This window comes from Desmodus rotundus, chromosome 6 (assembly GCF_022682495.2).
Source record: "Desmodus rotundus isolate HL8 chromosome 6, HLdesRot8A.1, whole genome shotgun sequence".
NCBI classification, from domain to species: Eukaryota; Metazoa; Chordata; class Mammalia; order Chiroptera; family Phyllostomidae; genus Desmodus; species Desmodus rotundus.
In genome coordinates, this window is record NC_071392.1 from 1,826,288 (window position 1) to 1,844,823 (window position 18,536).

Below are 18,536 nucleotides of genomic sequence, written 5' to 3' on the forward strand. Positions count from 1 at the left end.
TTGTGAGCCCCTTGTGGTCTGCCTGGGTGGGGCACGGATGGAGGTACAGCAGGCGCCCAGGCAACGTCCTTCGGAAGCAGAGACACGGGGCGGCCAGTCTCCTAACCTTCCTGCCACTTTTTTGTTTGACTAGAAAACCCGCATTCTTGCCGCCGCACCTGCCTCGCTGGAGCAGGAAAACATCGCTGGGCTCGTCTGACGTGCACTTCTGTGGGTTTCGCGGGGTGTCTGCTCCTCCCGAGTGGGGACCTGCCCCTATGAGGCCTCCTGCGGCCCGTGTCCCTGCCCTGGGGCTGCGGTGGGCCAGGCCCCCTGGGGTTGTCTGGCTCCAATGTGGAGCCTGCCCGGCCTGGCAACGGACCAGGGGGCCTGGAGTCTCGGTGGGACCAGGCAAGCTCCTCCCCGACACCTTGTCACTGGGGCAAAGCAGTGTGTCATTAACATTCTACCTATTTGCAAAGGCTTCCTTTTAAAAATGCGTTTATTGATTTTAGAGAGAGAAGCATGGGTCAGCTGCCTGCCGTCCACGCCCCGATGGGGGACTGAACCCACAACCCAGGTGTGTGCACTGACCAGGCATCGAACCCCCACCTTGGGGTGTGCGGGATGGCTGGTGCTGTAGCCAGAGGAGCCACCCGGCCAGGGCCACTTCAAAGGGTTTAGCCGCTGGCCACTGGAGAGCTCCAAAGCACAGAACAGACACCACAAGCAATAGAAAATGAAGAACACTGTAGTAATGTTTATTTCAAAGTACAAGAAACAGATTATCAGTCCCTTATTGGTACAAAAATACCTGAAAGTTCACGATTAGGTTCATGAGCCAAGGAGCTATATACAAAGAGGAGCAAAGCACATGGAATAAAGTTTTGTCTCTTAAGCGAACAATTTCTGCATTCCCGGAAAACGCGTACACATCGGCACTCTGCACTCGCGGTGACATCACACTCTCCCATGAACGAGTCCCGCCCCCGAAAGGCGAGCCCACTGGCCAAACGGTTGGGGATACAGAAGCAAGCAGACAAAACTTCTACACTGAGGCACATATTTCTTCGAGGTGTAGCAAACAGAAAAGCGTCCCGGAAGTCCAACCCTCAGGAACACAGCTCGCCCAGGAAACCGGCATTTTCCTTCTCGATTTAGTCCAGGTTGCTACACGGAGTTGTCGTTTAGACAGGAAATCACAGGCAGAGATAAAGTCAACAGGCTCCAAAACGACCCTGAGCTGTCCCGTTTACATTCATGTCATTTAAATACAAAAATAAAAGCCGCATGTCCCTCAACCCTGGCCGGCGGGTGGACGCCTGCCTCCTCTGGGGACCGGCTGCTGCCGGGAGGCCCTCCCCGGCCCCGGGCAGGGCAAGGCCTGTGCCGTGCCCCGCCCACGCTCGCCGACAATTCACTGCGGCCGGGAAGGTATGAAAGGCCAGGCCACACTAGCTACATACAGAACGGAGTCGAGCTTTTGCCGTCCTTCAAATAAAATGCGTGTTTACAAATATGGAACACTGCCAATGCTAGGTGTCTACTGGGCAGGGGCTGGCCTGTGTAAACAGAGGAGGAGAGCGCAGGCGTCTGTCGGTGGTGGTGAGGTGTTTACGTCCCACCGACGGAGAGACAGGTGTGTGCGTGTCACGAAGGGTCAGGCCCTTCCATGAATTCGGGGCAGCTCGCCGGCAGGGAGGGTGACTTGAGACTCGCCTAACGGTCGATGGCCTGGAAGGGGAACTGGGTTCGAGGGAAGAACCGTAACTGAGCGTTGGCTACACGTGTGTTGCTGAGGCTGCTTCGGTACATCGCGCAGTCCGTGGAAAACAACCGGGATGCAGCCCACGGAGTAAATATAGGGGCTGCTCCCAACCCGGGCCTGACTCTCGGGGGCGGCCCCCGCGGCCCGTTGGGTCTGAGCTGTGTCTCTGGGGAGCCCTGCGGCGGGCGGGCGGGCGCAGGCCGGTGGTGGCACGAGCCCAGGGGCGTGCCAGGCGGCACCAGCGCCGGGCCTGTCACTTCGGACAAGAAAATCACTTTTTGCCACAGCGGTCTGTGTGCTCGTCAGGGACCGAGAGTGAAGGCGCGGCCACAAGTGGGCCTGGGGGCACAGCCCAGGCGACAGGGCCTGTGTGGGTGGGCTCCCAAGCGGGGAGCGCATCCTGCCGACAGACTTGTCAGGGCCGTAGCCGCTGTGAGGGTCGAGCCGGCAGGGGGAGCCTCCTGACGCCTGCCGTGCTGGCCTTGGCATACCAGCAGGACGGGGTCATCACGCCCAGACCTCAAGTTCGGGCTCCCTTTCAATGTTTCCATCGTCATCGCCGTGGAAACTGGAGGCTCCTGCAGGACACCAAGCAGGTGCCATTTTCTCATTAGAGCCTTGAACTCCCGAGGGAGAGCAGGCACAATGGGACTCATGTCGCCATAGGGGTCAGGCAGCGGTCATTCTAGAGCAGGCTGCAAGCACCCCAGGCGGGCGGGCAGACGGACCGATGGGCAGGCGGCTGGCTGGTGGACAAGGTTACCAGGCGTGTCTCAGGAAGGCTGCCTGTCTCCAGCCAGTGGCACGGCCACTCCACCCTGCCGGGTGAGGGACAGCAGGTGTCCAAGGGAATCAAGGCTTCTGAACTGCGGAAGACGTGACACCCTAAGCACATAGTGTGGACACCGTGTCCGGAGAGGTGACTGAGGCTGTGGCTGCCTGACCGGTCCACAGAACAGGCCTGAGGCCGGCCATGGGGGACACCTTCTGTGTGAAAATGCACTTCGAGTGCCTGAGAAGGGCGAAGGTGTTGGGTATTTGGAAGCCGAATCCGCCCATGGTAGTCTGAAGAAGGTGGGGTGCCTCAGGCCACCTCTGGGGGCCGTGCTCAGTCTCTGCCGCCTGCCCGCTCAAAGCCGCCTTCTCACTGTATGCACTGCAGAGCCACGCCCCTGCCACCCAAGGCTCAGTGGGACATGGAGGACAGAGGAGTGCAGAAAGGGGGTCAATACAAAACAAGTAAACATCGCAGTTTTAATTGTCAAGGTTATCCCAGGGCAAGAATTCACTTCCAATCACTTGTGTTCGAGGCGCACGCAGCGTGGCCCAGGACAGGACCGTTGTCCTGGGCCACCCTCGAGTGTGCGCTCACTTTGTCATGCCCCGATCTGGCCGCGAGAGCCGCGGCTACATAGCGCCATGAAGCCAAAAAACCAATTAACCGTGGTGGTCAGCACCGCAGGGACCAATGGTACCCCCACGGCACAGAATCCAAGCGTGTTTTCAACCATGCACAGACCTCCCACCCGCTCCAGGGCTGCCCCCCCCCCGGGGCGCCAGCGGAATCGGCCTCGGAGTCACAAGGCCACGCGGACGCAGTGGTGCTTCAGCTTGCAGGGCAGCACGCCCTTGTTGAGCTGGTAGAAGTCGACCAGCTGGATCAGGTCAGAGAACTTGGTGTTCCCATCGTCCAGGCTGAAGAACACCTGCCCATCATCCTCACACTGCGGAGACACAAGAGTGGCCGCCGGTTAGGGGCCGCAGCTCTGCCCGCCGGGCCGGGCCTGGGGGAGGCTCGAGTGCGACTTGGCTCCGCAGAGACACAAGTGGGCTCTGCGGGGCAGGTTGGGGGACACCGGGCAGGAGGCGGGCGGTGGGGTGTGGGGACCGGGTACTGCCCAGTGCCTGGGGGGCACCCTGGCCCTGAGGCAGTCATGGGAAAGCGTGCTGAGCTCCGCAGCTTGCCCGTGACCAGGGTGGGGCTGGCCAGGTAGCCTGGGGTGTTTGCAGGCTGCCCCCGAAGCCCCCGACACTCACGGTGCCCCACTGGGGAGCAGCGGTAGGACCCCCGACGGGGGGTGGCCACCCTTCGGGCATCTCTGGCCCGCGCTGGAAGAAGACGGCTGGCTTGGGGCCACACATTAAGCACACAAACACTGGTGAAAACTGATGAGCAAAGAAAAGGTTTTAAGTAGACTTAGGATTTTCTGTTGGGCCGTGGGCTGGGCACCCCTGCAGCATCAGTAGACCTGGTGGGATCAGCGACTCTCCCAGGCGCTGGGTTATCTGGCAGCTATCTTTACTGAGTGGAGGAACTCCACCGTGTCTCCCGGAAAGAATCACGCAGTCGACCTTCGAAGACTGCAGCGGGGAGGGGCAGACACAGCTGAAAATCCATGTATAACTTTTGACTCCCCCTAAACTATTAGTCGACTAACACGTCGTTGTGGATGCTATATTATATACGGTTTTCTCACATTCATCTAAAGAATAGAAAATGTTATTAAGAAAATCTTTTTTGTTGTCTTCTACAGTTTTAATTTTAATTTATTTAAAGATTTTATTTATTTTTTTTAGAGAGGGGAAGGGAGGGAGAGGGAAAGAGATATCAATGTGTGGTTGCCTCTCGAGTGCCCCCTACTGGGGACCTGGTGCACAACCTATGCACGTGCCCTGACTGGGAATTAAACTGGTGACCCTTTGGTTCACAGGCCCGTGCTCAATCCACTGAGCCACCCCAGCCCGGGCTGTTACAAAGAATCCACCTATAAGTGGACCCATGAGTTTAAGCCCATGTTGGTCAAGGGTCAGTTGTATTATTGACACTAATTTTAACGCAACTCGTCCAAAGTTCAATGACTGCACCACACTGTGGGCTGTCAGGCCACCCTGCATGAGTCCCAGGGGGCAGTGAGCTTCACCCCCCCTCCAAGAGTAAGCCCAGAGCCATGTCTGCACTCTGGAAACACGGCTGGGCCACAGGCGGCCCCCGCAGCCTGTCTCTGAGCCTGCAGCTGCAACCTCGTGTCCCTGCTCCCTGTGCCTGGCACTTCTGGGACGTGGGGTTGCTTGGGGAATGGCGTTGCATACTGCCGTGACGTTTTTTTTCCCTTTACTTCACATTTTAGGCTAAAAGAATAGCACCTGTGCCTACGGTATAAAGCGGGGAAACAAAAAGGGTTGTGAACGAAGCGCTTTCTCTCAACAATTCCTGGGTGTTACATGTGTTTTGTGGAATCTGGGAAGGACTGAGCTCAAACCCAGGCTCTGTCCCGCCCTCCCGGGGGAAGCAGGGCAGCAACAGCAGCAGGAAACGGCCCACCAGCTCATCGCAGCACCACGGCTGCCGGGAGGCACCCACCTCTCACCCCCCACCTCCTGCCCCGGCAGGGCCCTTGGGACCACTGGTCTGAGGCCCTGGGATCAAACCAGCTTAAAAACCAGCAGGTTCAAGTGTGAGGACCGTGCACTCAGGGCCGGCCGGCCTCCACGGAGCTTGCCGGGCCGGCGGACAGCGTCGCAGCGGGAAGGGTCTCGCGGGCCCCTTCGGGCAGAGTGCTGCCTGGTTTGGCCTCCACAGCAGACGGTCTGTGACTGTCGGCAGCACTGGGTCAGAGTGTGGGACGCTCTTTTGCACACCTGATCCCCAGCTGAACCAGGGGCTCCAGGAGGCGTGACAGCAAGGGTCTCCCACCTGACCCCCGAGGCATGGCCCAGAGTCCGAGCTGCGGTGTGGCACAGACAGGACAAGGCTACCGACGCCGTGTGAGCCAGCGGGGGTCACTGACACACTCACTGACGGTGATTCTGGGATTGCCCGATGCTCAGCCCTGGGTTCCAGTGGATGGAGCAAGGCAGCTCCTGTGAGGGCCCTGGGCCCTGAGTGCCCCGCCCTGTCCTGTGTCACCCGGGATGCACCCGCACAAAGCAGGCAGCTCCAGGCTCGCATGGGGGCCTGAGCAGAACACGCCAGAGGCCGCCGGCCTGTGCCTCCTCCCCGGCTCCTGCCCCAGGCCTGTCAGTTGATTGCGGCCTGCCCTTGCTCTGCCGTCCCTGCCCTGCTCAAAGACACTACTGAAACTGTCTTACTGTCTTGCCTATGACCTTGGCACTGCCTGATCGTTAATGGTCTGTAGTCTGCTTCGTTTATAACCTGAAACTTAACTAAGAATAAAACCAGCAGTCACCCCAATAAATTCAATAAAAACACAACAAAACCAGGAAGTGAGAAACGGGAGGATGAGTGTGGCAACGCAGGTACTTACGGGCAAGATCTGGAAGTTTTTGATCTTCTGGTGGTGGCACAAGGTCAGGACAAACGCCTTCGGGTTGCTCTGGCTGTCACGGAGCAGGAAAAGCCTGGGGAGAGGGCGACAGTCGGCTGTTAACTGAAGAGCCCAGACCGACACGTGTGCCTGAACACGCACATGCACACACACACCCCCGCTCCGGCTTGCGCAGTTGGGCTTCCAGCCGTGATGCTTCAGAGGCCTCAACAGATGAGGGGCCTCCGGTGGTGGCAGCGCCCCCCCCAGCCAGACTGTGGCTTCTGAGCATCACTTCCACTGTCCCTACCTCTCCAGAGGAGCCAGGGCACCCTGGGGACCCTGTGGGCTCCACACTCAGGAGGGAGCGAGGAGGTCTGCGAGGGTGACGGCCCAGGGCAGCTTGGCCAAACCTGGGCACCAGAGCAGACAGCAGAGTGGAGTGTGAGCCACAGAACAGAATGGGGGCCGGTGGGCACATGCTGGTATCCCAAATCAACAGGGGGAAGCACAGCTCCTCCTCCGAGCAGAAGGCCGGGCTGGAACGCAGCCTCAGTGAGCACGCGGATGTCGCCGACCGCGGCCCCGTGGATGCAAACCCCAGCAGGACGGGCAGGGTGGCAGAACGTTCCCTTCCCTGTCCCAGAGCATCCGCCCCTCACACGAGCGATTCCCAGGGGGATGGCAGTGGTTTCCAGGAGAGCACCCCGTGGACACAGCCTTCCCCGCGCATCCAGGGCACCTCCACCAGGAGGGGGCAGTCCACCCTGGGGTCTGAGGGCCACTCAGCAGCTCTCTGCCTCCAACTGCGGCACCTGAGCCAACCCTGAGCCCACAGGCCCGCCCAAGCCGAGGCCCTTTCTAGAATAACTGGCCTTGACTCACAGCCATGTCCAGGGGAGACAAAGGAAGCCCGAGGGGATGCGCCGCCTGGGAGAGGACAAAGTGGCATGTGCTTGGCGGTGAGTAACCCCTGCAGGGCCGGTGGGGCGTGAGCGCATGCACACGGGTGCACAGGTGTGCACGCAGACACACGTGCACAGTCCCTGTGTGGGGGCAGCCTGTGTGCCAGGGCCCGCAGCAACTCCGGGCGTATTTCTCCCCCTTCCTCCTGCAGGAGCGCCCAGAGGCCACCACTGTCCTCAGCCTTGTCCCCTTTCTGCTGTCACAGTCTCTAAGCCCTTCCCTTGCTTAGCTCTGCAGGGATCAGCAAAGAGCAGGAGCCCATTACTGAGCTGGCCTGATTCCCGGCACTTCCTCCCCCAACACAGGGGTTGTCAGAAGGCAGCGTGGAGTCACAGCGACATCGCCCGAGGGGCCGGCCAGGGAACATTGGGACTGAGAGTTGTGACCCTGGTGACCACAAGGCCCGGGAAGGACATAGCTGGGGACCCTGCTCTCCCTCACCATGCCTGGACAGTGGAGCACCTGCCCCCCATGACACCACCTGGGGAGCGGAGCTGGCACATGTTCAGGGGGCTAAGGGGCCGGGTCCCACCGGGGGAAAGGGGAGTGGCTGCGGGGCCTGAGCCTGGGATCCCTGGGGAAGCACCTTCCAAACACACACGTCCCCAATGGCTCTGAGAGGCCACTGCTCCTCAGGGATGCAGGAGCCACACTTGTGGCCTGGTGCCTGTATGGCCACAGCACAGGGTGACAGCTCCCCAAACCCCCACTTCTCTGCAGCCCGACATGGCCCAGCGAGCAGACCCCTTGGCTTCCTCCTGGGCCATCGGTTCGGCGGGGTCACCTTGGAGACCAAGACTCTGGGCTCAGTCCTGACACAGCGCAGGGGGCCGAGGGGTGTGGGTGTGAGCCAGGCGCCCTGGGGACACATGGCGTGTCTGTGAGGGGGTGACTCTGCAGCTGGGCAGCTCTCTCCCTGCGGGCCAGCAGCCACAAGGAGACCCCCTGGTTACTGGTCAGGGAGAGTCATCTTTGGTGCTTTGGCAGGGACTGCTCTGTGACAAAGGTGACATTGCAAATAAACAGCTTTGGACCAGCTGTGTAGCCAGCGGAGAAAGAAAATAAAATAGATCCATTCTTTACACAGTCTAGCAGAGTACATCAGTTCTGAAGGCATCCGGGACCTGAGCAAACAGAGATGAACAAAAACAAGGGAAGAGAGAGAGAAAGAAAGAGGGAGAGGGAGGGAGGGAGGGAGGGAGGGAGAAAGAAGGGAGAGAGGGAGAGAGGCAGGAAGGGAGGGGGTGAGGGAGGGAGGGAGAGAGGCAGGAAGGGAGGGGGTGAGGGAGGGAGGGAGAGAGGCAGGAAGGGAGGGGGTGAGGGAGGGAGGGAGAGAGGCAGGAAGGGAGGGGGTGAGGGAGGGAGGGAGAGAGGCAGGAAGGGAGGGGGTGAGGGAGGGAGGAGGGAGGGAGGAAGGGAAGGAGGGAGAAAAGGAGGGAGGAGGGAGGGGGAGTGGAGGGAAGGAGGGAGGGGGGAAGGGGGAAGCAGGGACCAAGGAGGGAGGGAGGGAGAGAAGGAAGGAGGGAGGGGGAAAAGGAAAAAAGAAACAATACGAATTCTAGAAGACAGCATGAAGGAGCCCCTGTGTGACTTAGAAGTGGGAAAACTCAACTACACAGCAAGGCAGTCACAAGTCTGGAAGGTACGGGGCAGAGATGACAAATGTGACTATATGAAAATATCTGTGTAACTGAAAACAACAAGAACCCCTCCCCCCCAAACACAAGCCAAGAGGCAAAGAGATGACTGCTTCCCTTGGAGCTGGGGTGGGGGCAGAGGGTCCAGCGTGGCTGTTTCTGGGAGTCCCGGCGAGGTGCAGCGGGGGGATCCTGGCCATGCCGCACAGTGGGACGTGAGCCTCCACCTTCCGCTCACCACTTCTACTTCGAGACACCAGCAAACACAGGACGTGACTAGCCTGGTGGTGGCCCCGGAGCCTCCCGGCTCTGAGCAAGGGCATGCGGGCCCAGCCGGCACTCGGGTTCCCCGGGGAGCAAGGGGGCAGAAAGGAAAGTGCGTGCATTTTCCCTGAGTTTTTAACCAGGAAAAGCAGCAGGATAAACTGCTGCTGGAAAAGCGGCTCCTTCTGTGGGGCCCAGGGCACAGCCCACAGCCCACAGAGAGCATGCCCTGTTTCCTAGTTCCGACTTTGGGACGGGGGAATAGTTTCCAAAAATCTAAAAAGCAGCCTCAAACTGGAGGGAAAAAACCTCACATCCACTTAAGAAAATCAGCAAAGAACCGAAACGAAGGAGCCTGACCGTGTCCCAGTTTGGGAGAGCCGCTGAGGGCCCTTGTGGATGAAGAGGACAGAGAAAAGGGACTTCAGGGGTCTCCCCGAGGCCACATGTCAGACAGGAAAAAGCCAATCAGCACAAGTATGGGGTTGACGACCTCGGTGAGACTTCCAGACTCAGAGGAGAGAGACCTGGTACAGGCGGCGAAGCACCGCCCGCAGCCTCCCGCCGGACCCTCACTGGCTCTCCAGTTTAGAGGGGCACGTGCTCTAGCCTGCCCACGGAGCAGACTCTTTGGCTGCGGTCTCCCAGCACCGTTCTGCACGAGAATGAACGAGGAGAAACACGGTGTGTGGGCCTCAGAGGCCTGGTCACCGCTGAAGCCGAATAGCAGCGCTGGGTCAAAAGAACGCAGGGACCAAGCAGAAAGATGTCTCCTCCCCCAGAAAGATAGCACTTTCAGCATTAAGAATACATTTTGTTTGAGGCCAATCGAACACGTGAGACTCTAAGTTCACAGTGAGTTGAAAAAAGTAAAGATCTCACTCGTCACTACCAAGGACAGTCGAGCACCCAGTTAGTGTTCTGAAAAGTGGTAATGAAGTGCTTAGCTCCGCTGTCTCAGGGAACCAAATCCATGACGAGGGCGGTGGTCTCAGCTCAGAAACCAAGGGGCACAGGGTCAGGGCCCCCTGGCTCTGTGCCCAAGGAGACGGACGCAGACAGGTGGGACCACTGGCCACAGAAACGGCACAGTGAGTCGGGGGGCACCTGTCAGGGAGGGCCAGGCCCATGCTGACCATGAGGAGGGCTACCAGGCTCTCTCCCAGAGCTGAGCCAGAGTCCAGCCCTCACGGGAAGTGAGGGAGACGAGGAGCAGAGCACGGTGGGTCACCAGGGACCAGGCAGCTGCCCCAGCAAAGGGGAGGCAGGAGAAAGGGGGGGAGAGCACAACGGGGTGGACGGGAGACTGCGGGACTTACAAACAGGCATCTGGACCAAGTGCGAGTGGTGGGCCCTGACTTACACCAGCGAAATTTAAAGACCTTTTTTCCAAGCACCGGGGAAAGGGGAGTGCGGACCAGGTGCCGGGCGCCAGGAAGGCGAGTGTGCTGACTTCGCTAAGTGTGATGAAGGCCCTGGGTGGTGTCGGGGTAAAACGGTCTGGGAGTCTCAGAGCTGTGCACCGAGACATACCACTGGTCAAAAATTAGAATGTCTTGGATTGCCTTTAAAATGCTCAGGAAGGAAGGAAGGAAGCAGGGGAGGAAGAAGAAAGGAGAAAGAAACAGCACCGTCAGAAGGGGTACAGGCAGTGAGAGCAGCTGGTCATGAGCTAGGGGCAGTGCATGGGGTCTGAGAGGCCCCAAGGGCCACAGGCCTGCACCCACCCCCCCACTGCAGGGGTGCCGAGTGCAGCCAGGCTTTGATGGGTGGGGGATGGGGACAGGGGCATCACCCTGAGAAGGGGTGGCACGCTGGGGTCGGGCCCTTCGGCCTGGGGGACCATGGGATGGCTGCAACATGAGTGAGCCCAGGCGAGCCTTTGGGAAGTGTGCCCAGTCACTCTTCATGGCCACCAGCCACCATGAGCCACCACCAGGCATGTGAGTGAAGCCACCTGGCCCCTGAGAGCTGGCTACGGCTGGAGAGCCACTCACCTGACTCCAAGCACGAGAAATGAGCTGCTTCTGTTGTGCTTTGGGTTGTCCGCTCTCTGCAAATTCTGCCTGACATACGAATCCCTTAAAAGGTGCAGGCAAAACTCCCTTCTGTGTCTGCCCATGGACTAATTAGTTACCACTAAGCAGCTTGTGTTCTGTGTCTCAGCAAAACGTAGCAGAGCACAGGCAGAAATGGGGGCCAAGCCCTCTCCCGACACGACACCCAGCAGCGGGCGGGCGAGCCGCTCACAGCATGCCACCTGTGACAGGAGGGCCGAGCGTGCGCCCGCCGTCTGGGCGCTCCGAGTGGGGAGCCGCAGGTGAGCACCCGGCGCACAGTGCTGCTTACCCATCCACCAGCCCCTGCTGCTTGATGATCCGGTGCGACTCCTCCCGGGAGATCCTGCCGTGGAACCAGTGCTGGGTACGGTGGATCACTGCAGGGGGAGGGCGGGAGGGCGGTGGGTCCCAGCCCCTCGCAGGGGCCACCTCACAGCAAGCTGACCCCTTCCCATGCCACACTTCCCGGCACCCTCCGCTGGGGGGGCGGGGGGTTGTTCTGTTTTCCTTAGGTACAGAGAAATCGGCCGGCGTACCTGCACTGAGGTTGGAAGGGTGGAGGGGACTCTGACTACCCAGAGCACTCATCCTGGTGCTTCGCTTCTGCAAGATCAACAGCCGTGTCAGTGGAATGCCAGCAGATGGACACCACCCACAGGCACCCACACACAGCCCTGGGGGACACCCCTGAGTGCAGCACCAGCCCGGGCCCCATCTGCCCGAGGAGAACAAAGAGCTCTTGGGGCGTGGCTGTTACAAACATAACCAGAAGTGCCCAGCGTGGTGCCCCTGGTGCTCCTGACCAGAGTACCACGGGGCAGGGCTCTCATCTCCCACACAGGGGCAGCGGGGCTCCCCACCGCCCACCCGCCGGCCTAAGGGCTGGCGCTTAGGATTCGGAGCTGGGGGGACACCTCCCCCCCCCACCCCCCCACCCCGAGTTGAAGTTCAGGGAGCACTGCTGAGCCAGAGCTGCGGGCTCATGTTCTAGGTGTTGTCTTTAAACATCAGAACCACTTGGAAGCCGGTGACATCGTTCCACCTGGAGATTAGGACCTCGAGCCTCAGAGGAAGGACTGTTCCAGGCCACGGAGCTAGTCAGTGGCGGAGCCACGCAGCCCCGCAGTCCGCAGCAGGGATAGTTCGGTGCCTGGGCCAGGGTGCCCCTGCCCCTGTGCTGCTCCTTCCCGGGGCACAGGGGACAGGAGGCAGCGGGGTGGCCGGGTACTGGGAGCCACCACTTCCCACCAAGGAGAGCTGGACACCGCCTCCCCCTCCCCAGCCCTTCACCCCTTGCCTGCACCCACAGTCGCCGTCCTGGAGCGCAGCAGCGGCACCCACCCCGCGTGACCTCACCCTCCAGGCGTGCCCTTCCTCCAGGGCTGCGCTCTGGGCTTCGTCCGGGTTCTCAATCACTCTTCCCGTTTGCCCAGAGAAATCCATGGCCACAAGAGAGTTTTCGGAGACGCTGCGCTGCAAGAGAAGCCACAGGTCCAGAGAGTCAGGGGGCGGACGGCCCCAGGCGGCAAGGGCGACGGGCGCCGCCTCCCCAACTCTCTGAGGTTCCGGAGGAAAGTCTGACAAAAGGGCCCTTGAGCTAAAAATAGCTCTGGTTCCTTCTGATGGGGGTAAGGGATGGACTCCGAGGTCTAGGGTGAGGCCGCCGGTGCCGAGGAACCGGCCCCGACTGGCACTCACAGGCCTCAGAGAAACTGCAACGTCCCTGGAGCCCCGTCCGCACAGTGACCGTCCCTCCCGCGGGCACGCGAGCGCAGGGCGGCAGAGGTCCCGGAGACAGACACCGAGGATCTTTAAGCTCGCCTCTGGGAAGCGCGGTGTGTCCCGAGAACCTGGCGTCTCGCTGTGCCCTCCGCTCTCACCAGGAGGCCCCGCCTGTCATGGCGCCCGAGGGCTCAGGGCCAGAGGGAAGGCGGAGGCAGGGAGCGGCTCCTCCGCGGAGCCCCACTGCTGCCTCCCGTCTGAACCCTGAACCGAGCGTCTACCTACACGGCTCGGGGGCTGCGGGGATGGCACAGGGATGGCCGAGGAGCTGTCCCCAGCTGTCCCTCTGCTGCGAGGACTGAGCTGGCCTCCTGGCCGGGGTGCTGTGGGTCGGAATGGCGTCTCTGGAATGCACAGGCTCGCTCAGAGCTCCCCCCTGGGCGGGCGGGCGGGTGGGCGGGCGCCAGTGCTGACGCAGCGGCTGGCTGGGCCCCTGGCTGGGGGAGGTGGCAGGCTCACTTACCACGGGCGTGGAGAAGGGGGACAGCGAGGCCTTCCTCTGCTGGGGGACCCGGTAGCTCTGGTAGAGGAGCATCCCATACTGAGGGGGAGCCAGAGTCAGTGGCCGGCACCAGGGAGCCCGAGCCCCTCGGAGCCAGCCACCCTTCCTTGGTCCATTTTGTCTCTTCCTTTTTCCAAAATGGATTATGCACTCGCAGACCAGAAAAGTCACACAAATATGCAAAGCTTGAAAGGTTTCCCAGCCACGTCCACCCCTTGGCAGGGCTCCTCCACCCTCCCCAAACCCTTCCTTTCTCCCCCACACGGGGCCGAAGGATGGGGGCAGCTTGCTCTCTCCATGCTGCTCCACACTCGGCCCTTTGATTGCTGCTCCCCACCCACGTTCCCACAAGGGGCCCCAGAGCTAACTCATTCCTGGGCCAGGGCATCCCGTCTCCCCTTGAACCGGCCCCGCTGATGGACACTCAGACTCAAGGCTGGCTTGTCGGGGGGCAGCCATAACATGGCGCCTGGCACCCCAGCACTGATGTCCTCTCCTGTCACCAAACAGTGCAGTTGTGCCGTCAGTCCCTTTCTGCTCTGTCGGCGGCAGAAATGGCACAGAGCCGGGTTCTGGGGCAGAGAGGCACAGGGCGCCTGTGCTCGCAGCCCTGGGGGCATGTGCCCCTCGGGGCATCTGGGCTCAGCCCCCGCCCGCCCGTTCCTCTTGGGGAGTCCACCTGCAGTCTCGGACCGGCTGAGCGACGGGAGGGCTGCGGGTTCGGGTTCTAGCGACGGAGTCCCAGGCTCTGTGTCGGCCCCCGGTGACTGAGCCGACTTTGGCCAAGTCCCTCTTGATCAACTACCTTGCAGCCCACGCGGACTCTATAACACAGGCGACTGCAGACAGGCAGGAGGCAGCGTTTGTGGGGACCGGGCTCCGCCGCCACGTGCCCACCGCAGAGGCGTGAGGCTCGCTGTGCAGTCACTATGAGACGTCCGTGTAGGGCGCTGCCCTGCACGAGACCCCCGCCATCCATTTCCGTGAGCTCCTGCTGCTGGAGTCGCGTGCCTGCCAGGGTTGCTGCACAACTCCTCACGTGCCCTCAGGAAAGCCGGGAGGCTGACGGGCAGTCACGGGAACGATGAGCCCTCCTGTGCACTCTCTGCTGCCCCATCTCCCGGCCCGATGCCCCTATTCCTAGCCCTTCAAGCTGGACCTTGTCCATGGGGCGTCTCCCCGCCCCACGCCCTGGGGCGCATTCGGCCCTGTCTAGAGGCTCCTTTGGTCGGCTCACCTGGTGGGGGCGCTGTGGCACCGAATGGGAGAGACCAGGGACTCTGCTAGGTGTCCCACAAGGCACAGGGCCCACGTTGACCCCAGGTGTCAACAGAGGCCAGGTCGGCAACAGGCTCCGACCTTCCCCCTACGAAGCCTCCGTGAGAAGCTCCTGAGCCCCCTGGGAAAGGCGGGGATGCCCAACAACCACCCCCCCGGAAGGAACGACCCCGCTACCTTGAGCAGCCGGAAGGCGGTCATCCAGCAGGTGCGGCTCTGCTCGTCCTCCGCACACAGCAGCCGCAGCTCCTTCGGCTCATGCAGGACTTTGTTTGGCTGCAGGGGGAAAGGAAGTGAGTGCCCGGGGCGGGTCAGAAGCATGCCCTGGCCCAGGCAGGGGGACCGACCAGCTGGGCCTCCGGATGAGCCTATTCTAACCACCACGCTTGCCTCTGGGCTTCTGAGCTCCTCAAAGAGGACACAGCACAACAGACAGGAAACATTTTTCCTCGAGTGAATGAGGCCAGTGTGAAACCACATCACTGGTTTTGTTTTTCCTTTGAAGCCACAACCAAGGGACAATCTACTGTTTGAACCCCAAGTCCCCCGAGGGATGCTGAGTGGACGGAGTGCTCAGCATGGGCTGTCAGGGTCACCTGGGCTGGGGGTGCGGTACCTTTAAGCAGAAGCCGAAGTCCGTGGGGGCGCTGTACTGCTTGCGGCCCGTGATCAGGGAGAAGACGCTGCAGTCCTCCAGGTCGGCCAGCAGCTGCAGGTGCCTGGGCTCCTGTGAAAAGCCGCAGGTTCACTGGGGAGAACTTACCCGCGCAGCCAGGGCCAAGGCCCCTGGTCCTCGCCGACAGAAGGTGGTCTGCACGGGCATCCCCCATGTCCAGTCTGCCGGCCACCACCACACATCGGGCGAGTGCCAAGTTCAACCAAATGCACCCTGCCCCCCGCAGAACCCTCCTGACTCCAGCACTTGGCACTCGGCCAAGTCGAGCCCCCAACCAAATAGTCAGAGGGCCGAGGGGACGAAACCTGAACCTGAAGGTCAAAGTTAACAGCATAGGCTCAGAAGCAGGTGCCATCCCACTTCCCTGGGTGGCGTGTCAGACTCCCGCTGTGCCTGCCATGTTCCTGACAGCTCTCCCATCCTCCCCCCACCCCGGTTCACTCTCCAACCCTGCTCTGCCCCCTGCTCCAGGCCACAAAGATCCCTGGCTCTGGCGTCTATGAGGCTGGTGAGTGAGCCACAAACCAGAGCTGGGAGGTGGGGAAGGGACCCACTGCAGCCTGTGTTGGATGGGAAAGGCCCCCTCTGCAGAGGAAGGAGCCTGCCCCCACTCCCCTACCTGCTGATGCCTGGAGCAGCAGGAAAGAGGCCCGATGCTCAGCACCCTTGCCTAGGGCTCCCCGGGCCTCCCTCTTTCTGTAGGCCAGAGCCAAGACCTCAGCTCTTGGGGGAAACGCATGGCCAAGGTCAGCCGGGCATGGCTGCCACTGTTGGTGGCCATGGACAGGGCAAGAAGAGTAGCTGAGACACCAAGGAGACCCCAGCAGGGAATGCCAGCAAGCCCAGCTCTCTTCCCCTGTTCCCACCGGGGATACGTGCAAACGGCCTTTTACTCTTCAAAACATCTCCCTTGGCACAGAGCAGGTGACCTCAGGACAGAGACAATCTATCACCCTTAGGGCTGGCTGCTACAGCCCCATGGGGAGGAGGGATGCAGCCTGGAGGGTCCTGGGTCTGTGTGAGTGCCTGGTGTCAGAGCGAGACCAGCGGACAGGTGCCACGGAGCTCCGCCTTCACGCAGGGCTCAGGAGTTTGGTGGGCTGGGAGTGTCTGCATCGAATTCCCACCCACGCAGTGCCCTCCTGGCAAGGTGGCCAGTGGCGAGGTTGGCACTCACCTTCGAGGACCCCTTGGTGGAGCAGTAGAGGCCGGACCGCCGCAGACACAGGTACAGCTTCTTCCAGGACTTCCTGCCCATCTCCTTCACGTGCAGAAAGCCCTGGATCTCAGGGCAGCTGCTGGAGTTGAGGAAGTTCTGTGGAGAGCAGACGTGGAGAGTCAGGCACGCGGACACACGACAGTCAAAGCAGACAGGTCCTCCGCACCGCCGACATCCTCACGTCTTCCGAATCACTAAGACGCTCTTTGCTTTGGCCAAGCCGAGAATTTTCAGATGATGTGCTTTTCAAAAGCCTCATGAGTCCACTTAACGTGAACCGACAGGACGCAGCTGGCCCGAGGGACCTCGGCGCCCCCGAGAAGAGCGCAGAGCGCCCTGTCCTCGTTATAGAGCCCGGGGCCGGCCGAGCCCTTCCTTCCAGTCTCCCCTCAGACTCCCTGTCCCATCAGCAAGGCTCGGGTAAGAGGACAGGCCGGGAGCGGCCAAACAGAGGTGCCTGTGGTCACTCCCGTGACCCTGGCTCTGCTCGTGGGCACACAACCTCTCCCAGGCACCCTGTGATAGCTAGAGTCCCAGCGAGCTCCTCCCCCAGGCAGCCTTCTTCCTCCAGGGAAGAGAGGCCGGGAGGTGGCCTGCCTGAGAGGGGACATGCTCCTCCCACAGGCGAGACGGACCACCTGGGCCAGACCTCACGACCACACAAGGACCTCAAGTCAGGTGGGGAGCCCAGCCACTGGCCTCACCGCCATCACTGCGATTGGGCCACAGCAGCCGTGCATCCACAGCTCCTGCTGCACGTGGGGGGCAGGGGAGCCTTTGGGAGAGACCGCGGGACAAAGCGCGGAAGCTGTCGTCTGTCAGAGCCAGAGACAAATGTGGGCACCGACCAGCAGAGAGAGGGGGCTGTGGGCTGAACTTTGTGGGACGCTGGCTTTCGTGATTTCTCCCACACTGGGTGGCTCTGGAGTGTGGCTGCCTTAGTGAACAGTGTGTCCCGTCACCAACACGCTATAACTGCACATTTACGATGGGAGACCCCCCCCAATCCGGAATCGTCTTCTGGAGGATGGGCCCCCTGCAGTACAGGCGACCCCCACTAGGTGTGTGTTCTGCGGACCCATCTGCGTCAGGGCACCAGTGGGCATTGTTGGGAGAGGCTGCGTTCGGCTTCAGTGAATTTTCTTTTTTTGAAAACTCTTTCAGCTCATTTGCCCATTTCATGACGGGGTGGTTGACGGGCACACCTGCCCACACCACGCTGAGTGCTCAGCAGTTTTTGACCAGAAATGGCACGAGCCCTGTGCCCCGCCCCCCCTATTCACTCAGTCTCTCCCGAACGACACTGCTTTGTTTCCCCCATGAAAACGTCCTCCCAGGGAAACGTTCGGCCCATGCGGAAAAGGTGAAACAAAAGACGGCAGAGGCGCGAAAACACATCACAACAGACGAGCTCACACACTTGTGAGTGGCAGAAAAATGTGCCGGTGGGTGTGTCGCATCCAGTGGCGAGCGCCTGGAAGGGGACTGACGTCTGAACATGAAGAGCGAATGCACGATTTTAACGAAAATTCAGCTCTTTGGGGCCCCCCACGCACAGGGGCAGCAGCATGCTCCCTCCTCCGTTCCCGGCCTCACTGGAACGGCCTGAGTCAGCGGCGAGCGCACCGCAGCCTGGCGTGCTCCCGCCGCGGCAGGGCTGTGGGCAGAGGCCAGCTTCTCCTGGCACAGGCCTCACAAGCAGAGGGGCGATTAAGACAGGGGTCCTTATTGGGGCTCTGAGATGACCGTCCGGAGGCTTCCGAGTCAACGGAAGTCCTTCCTGTTTATAGGGCCCGTTTGCTCTGGAAGAACCTGGCTCCCCATGGACGTCCCAAGTGAGTGTGTATTTCTGGTTCTCTGAACCCCATGGGCTGCCGAGGCTAATCTGTGAGTAAGAATGAAATCGCTCCGAGTTTTTGCAAGGCTGCTCGGCAGCTAGAGGGAGGACTTCTGTCCAGGCGCAGAGGCCTCTCAGCCCCTTACCTGCAGGAGCTGGGTCTGACCACCATTGGACTGCTGGCACCAGGTGACCATCTGTTCTGGGAAGAAATTCTGTAGGAAAAGGAAAACAGACGTGTTAGAAGGCAGCTTCTAAGTGGGGAAAAGCACCGTGACAGGTGAGCCAGTCCACAAACACTAC

The 18,536-nt window shown here is 60.9% G+C and overlaps 1 protein-coding gene across 2 annotated transcripts in view; it reads right to left on the reverse strand.

The window, feature by feature from the left end:
* Positions 1-714: 714 nt before the first annotated feature.
* Positions 715-18,536, reverse strand: part of GRB10 (growth factor receptor bound protein 10) — a 116,354-nt gene continuing 98,532 nt past the window's right edge. The window contains exons 8-17 of one of the 2 annotated variants that reach the window (XM_053926357.2): positions 18,380-18,448; positions 16,355-16,492; positions 15,118-15,228; positions 14,679-14,777; positions 13,185-13,262; positions 12,281-12,412; positions 11,476-11,542; positions 11,229-11,316; positions 6,013-6,106; positions 715-3,471 (exon numbers count right to left, since the gene is read on the reverse strand). In XM_053926357.2, coding sequence (XP_053782332.1) covers positions 3,325-3,471; positions 6,013-6,106; positions 11,229-11,316; positions 11,476-11,542; positions 12,281-12,412; positions 13,185-13,262; positions 14,679-14,777; positions 15,118-15,228; positions 16,355-16,492; positions 18,380-18,448 — 1,023 coding nt within the window. In that variant the 3' untranslated portion in view covers positions 715-3,324. The remainder of the gene's footprint in view (positions 3,472-6,012; positions 6,107-11,228; positions 11,317-11,475; positions 11,543-12,280; positions 12,413-13,184; positions 13,263-14,678; positions 14,778-15,117; positions 15,229-16,354; positions 16,493-18,379; positions 18,449-18,536) is intronic. The other variant, XM_053926358.2, reaches the window with a different exon arrangement.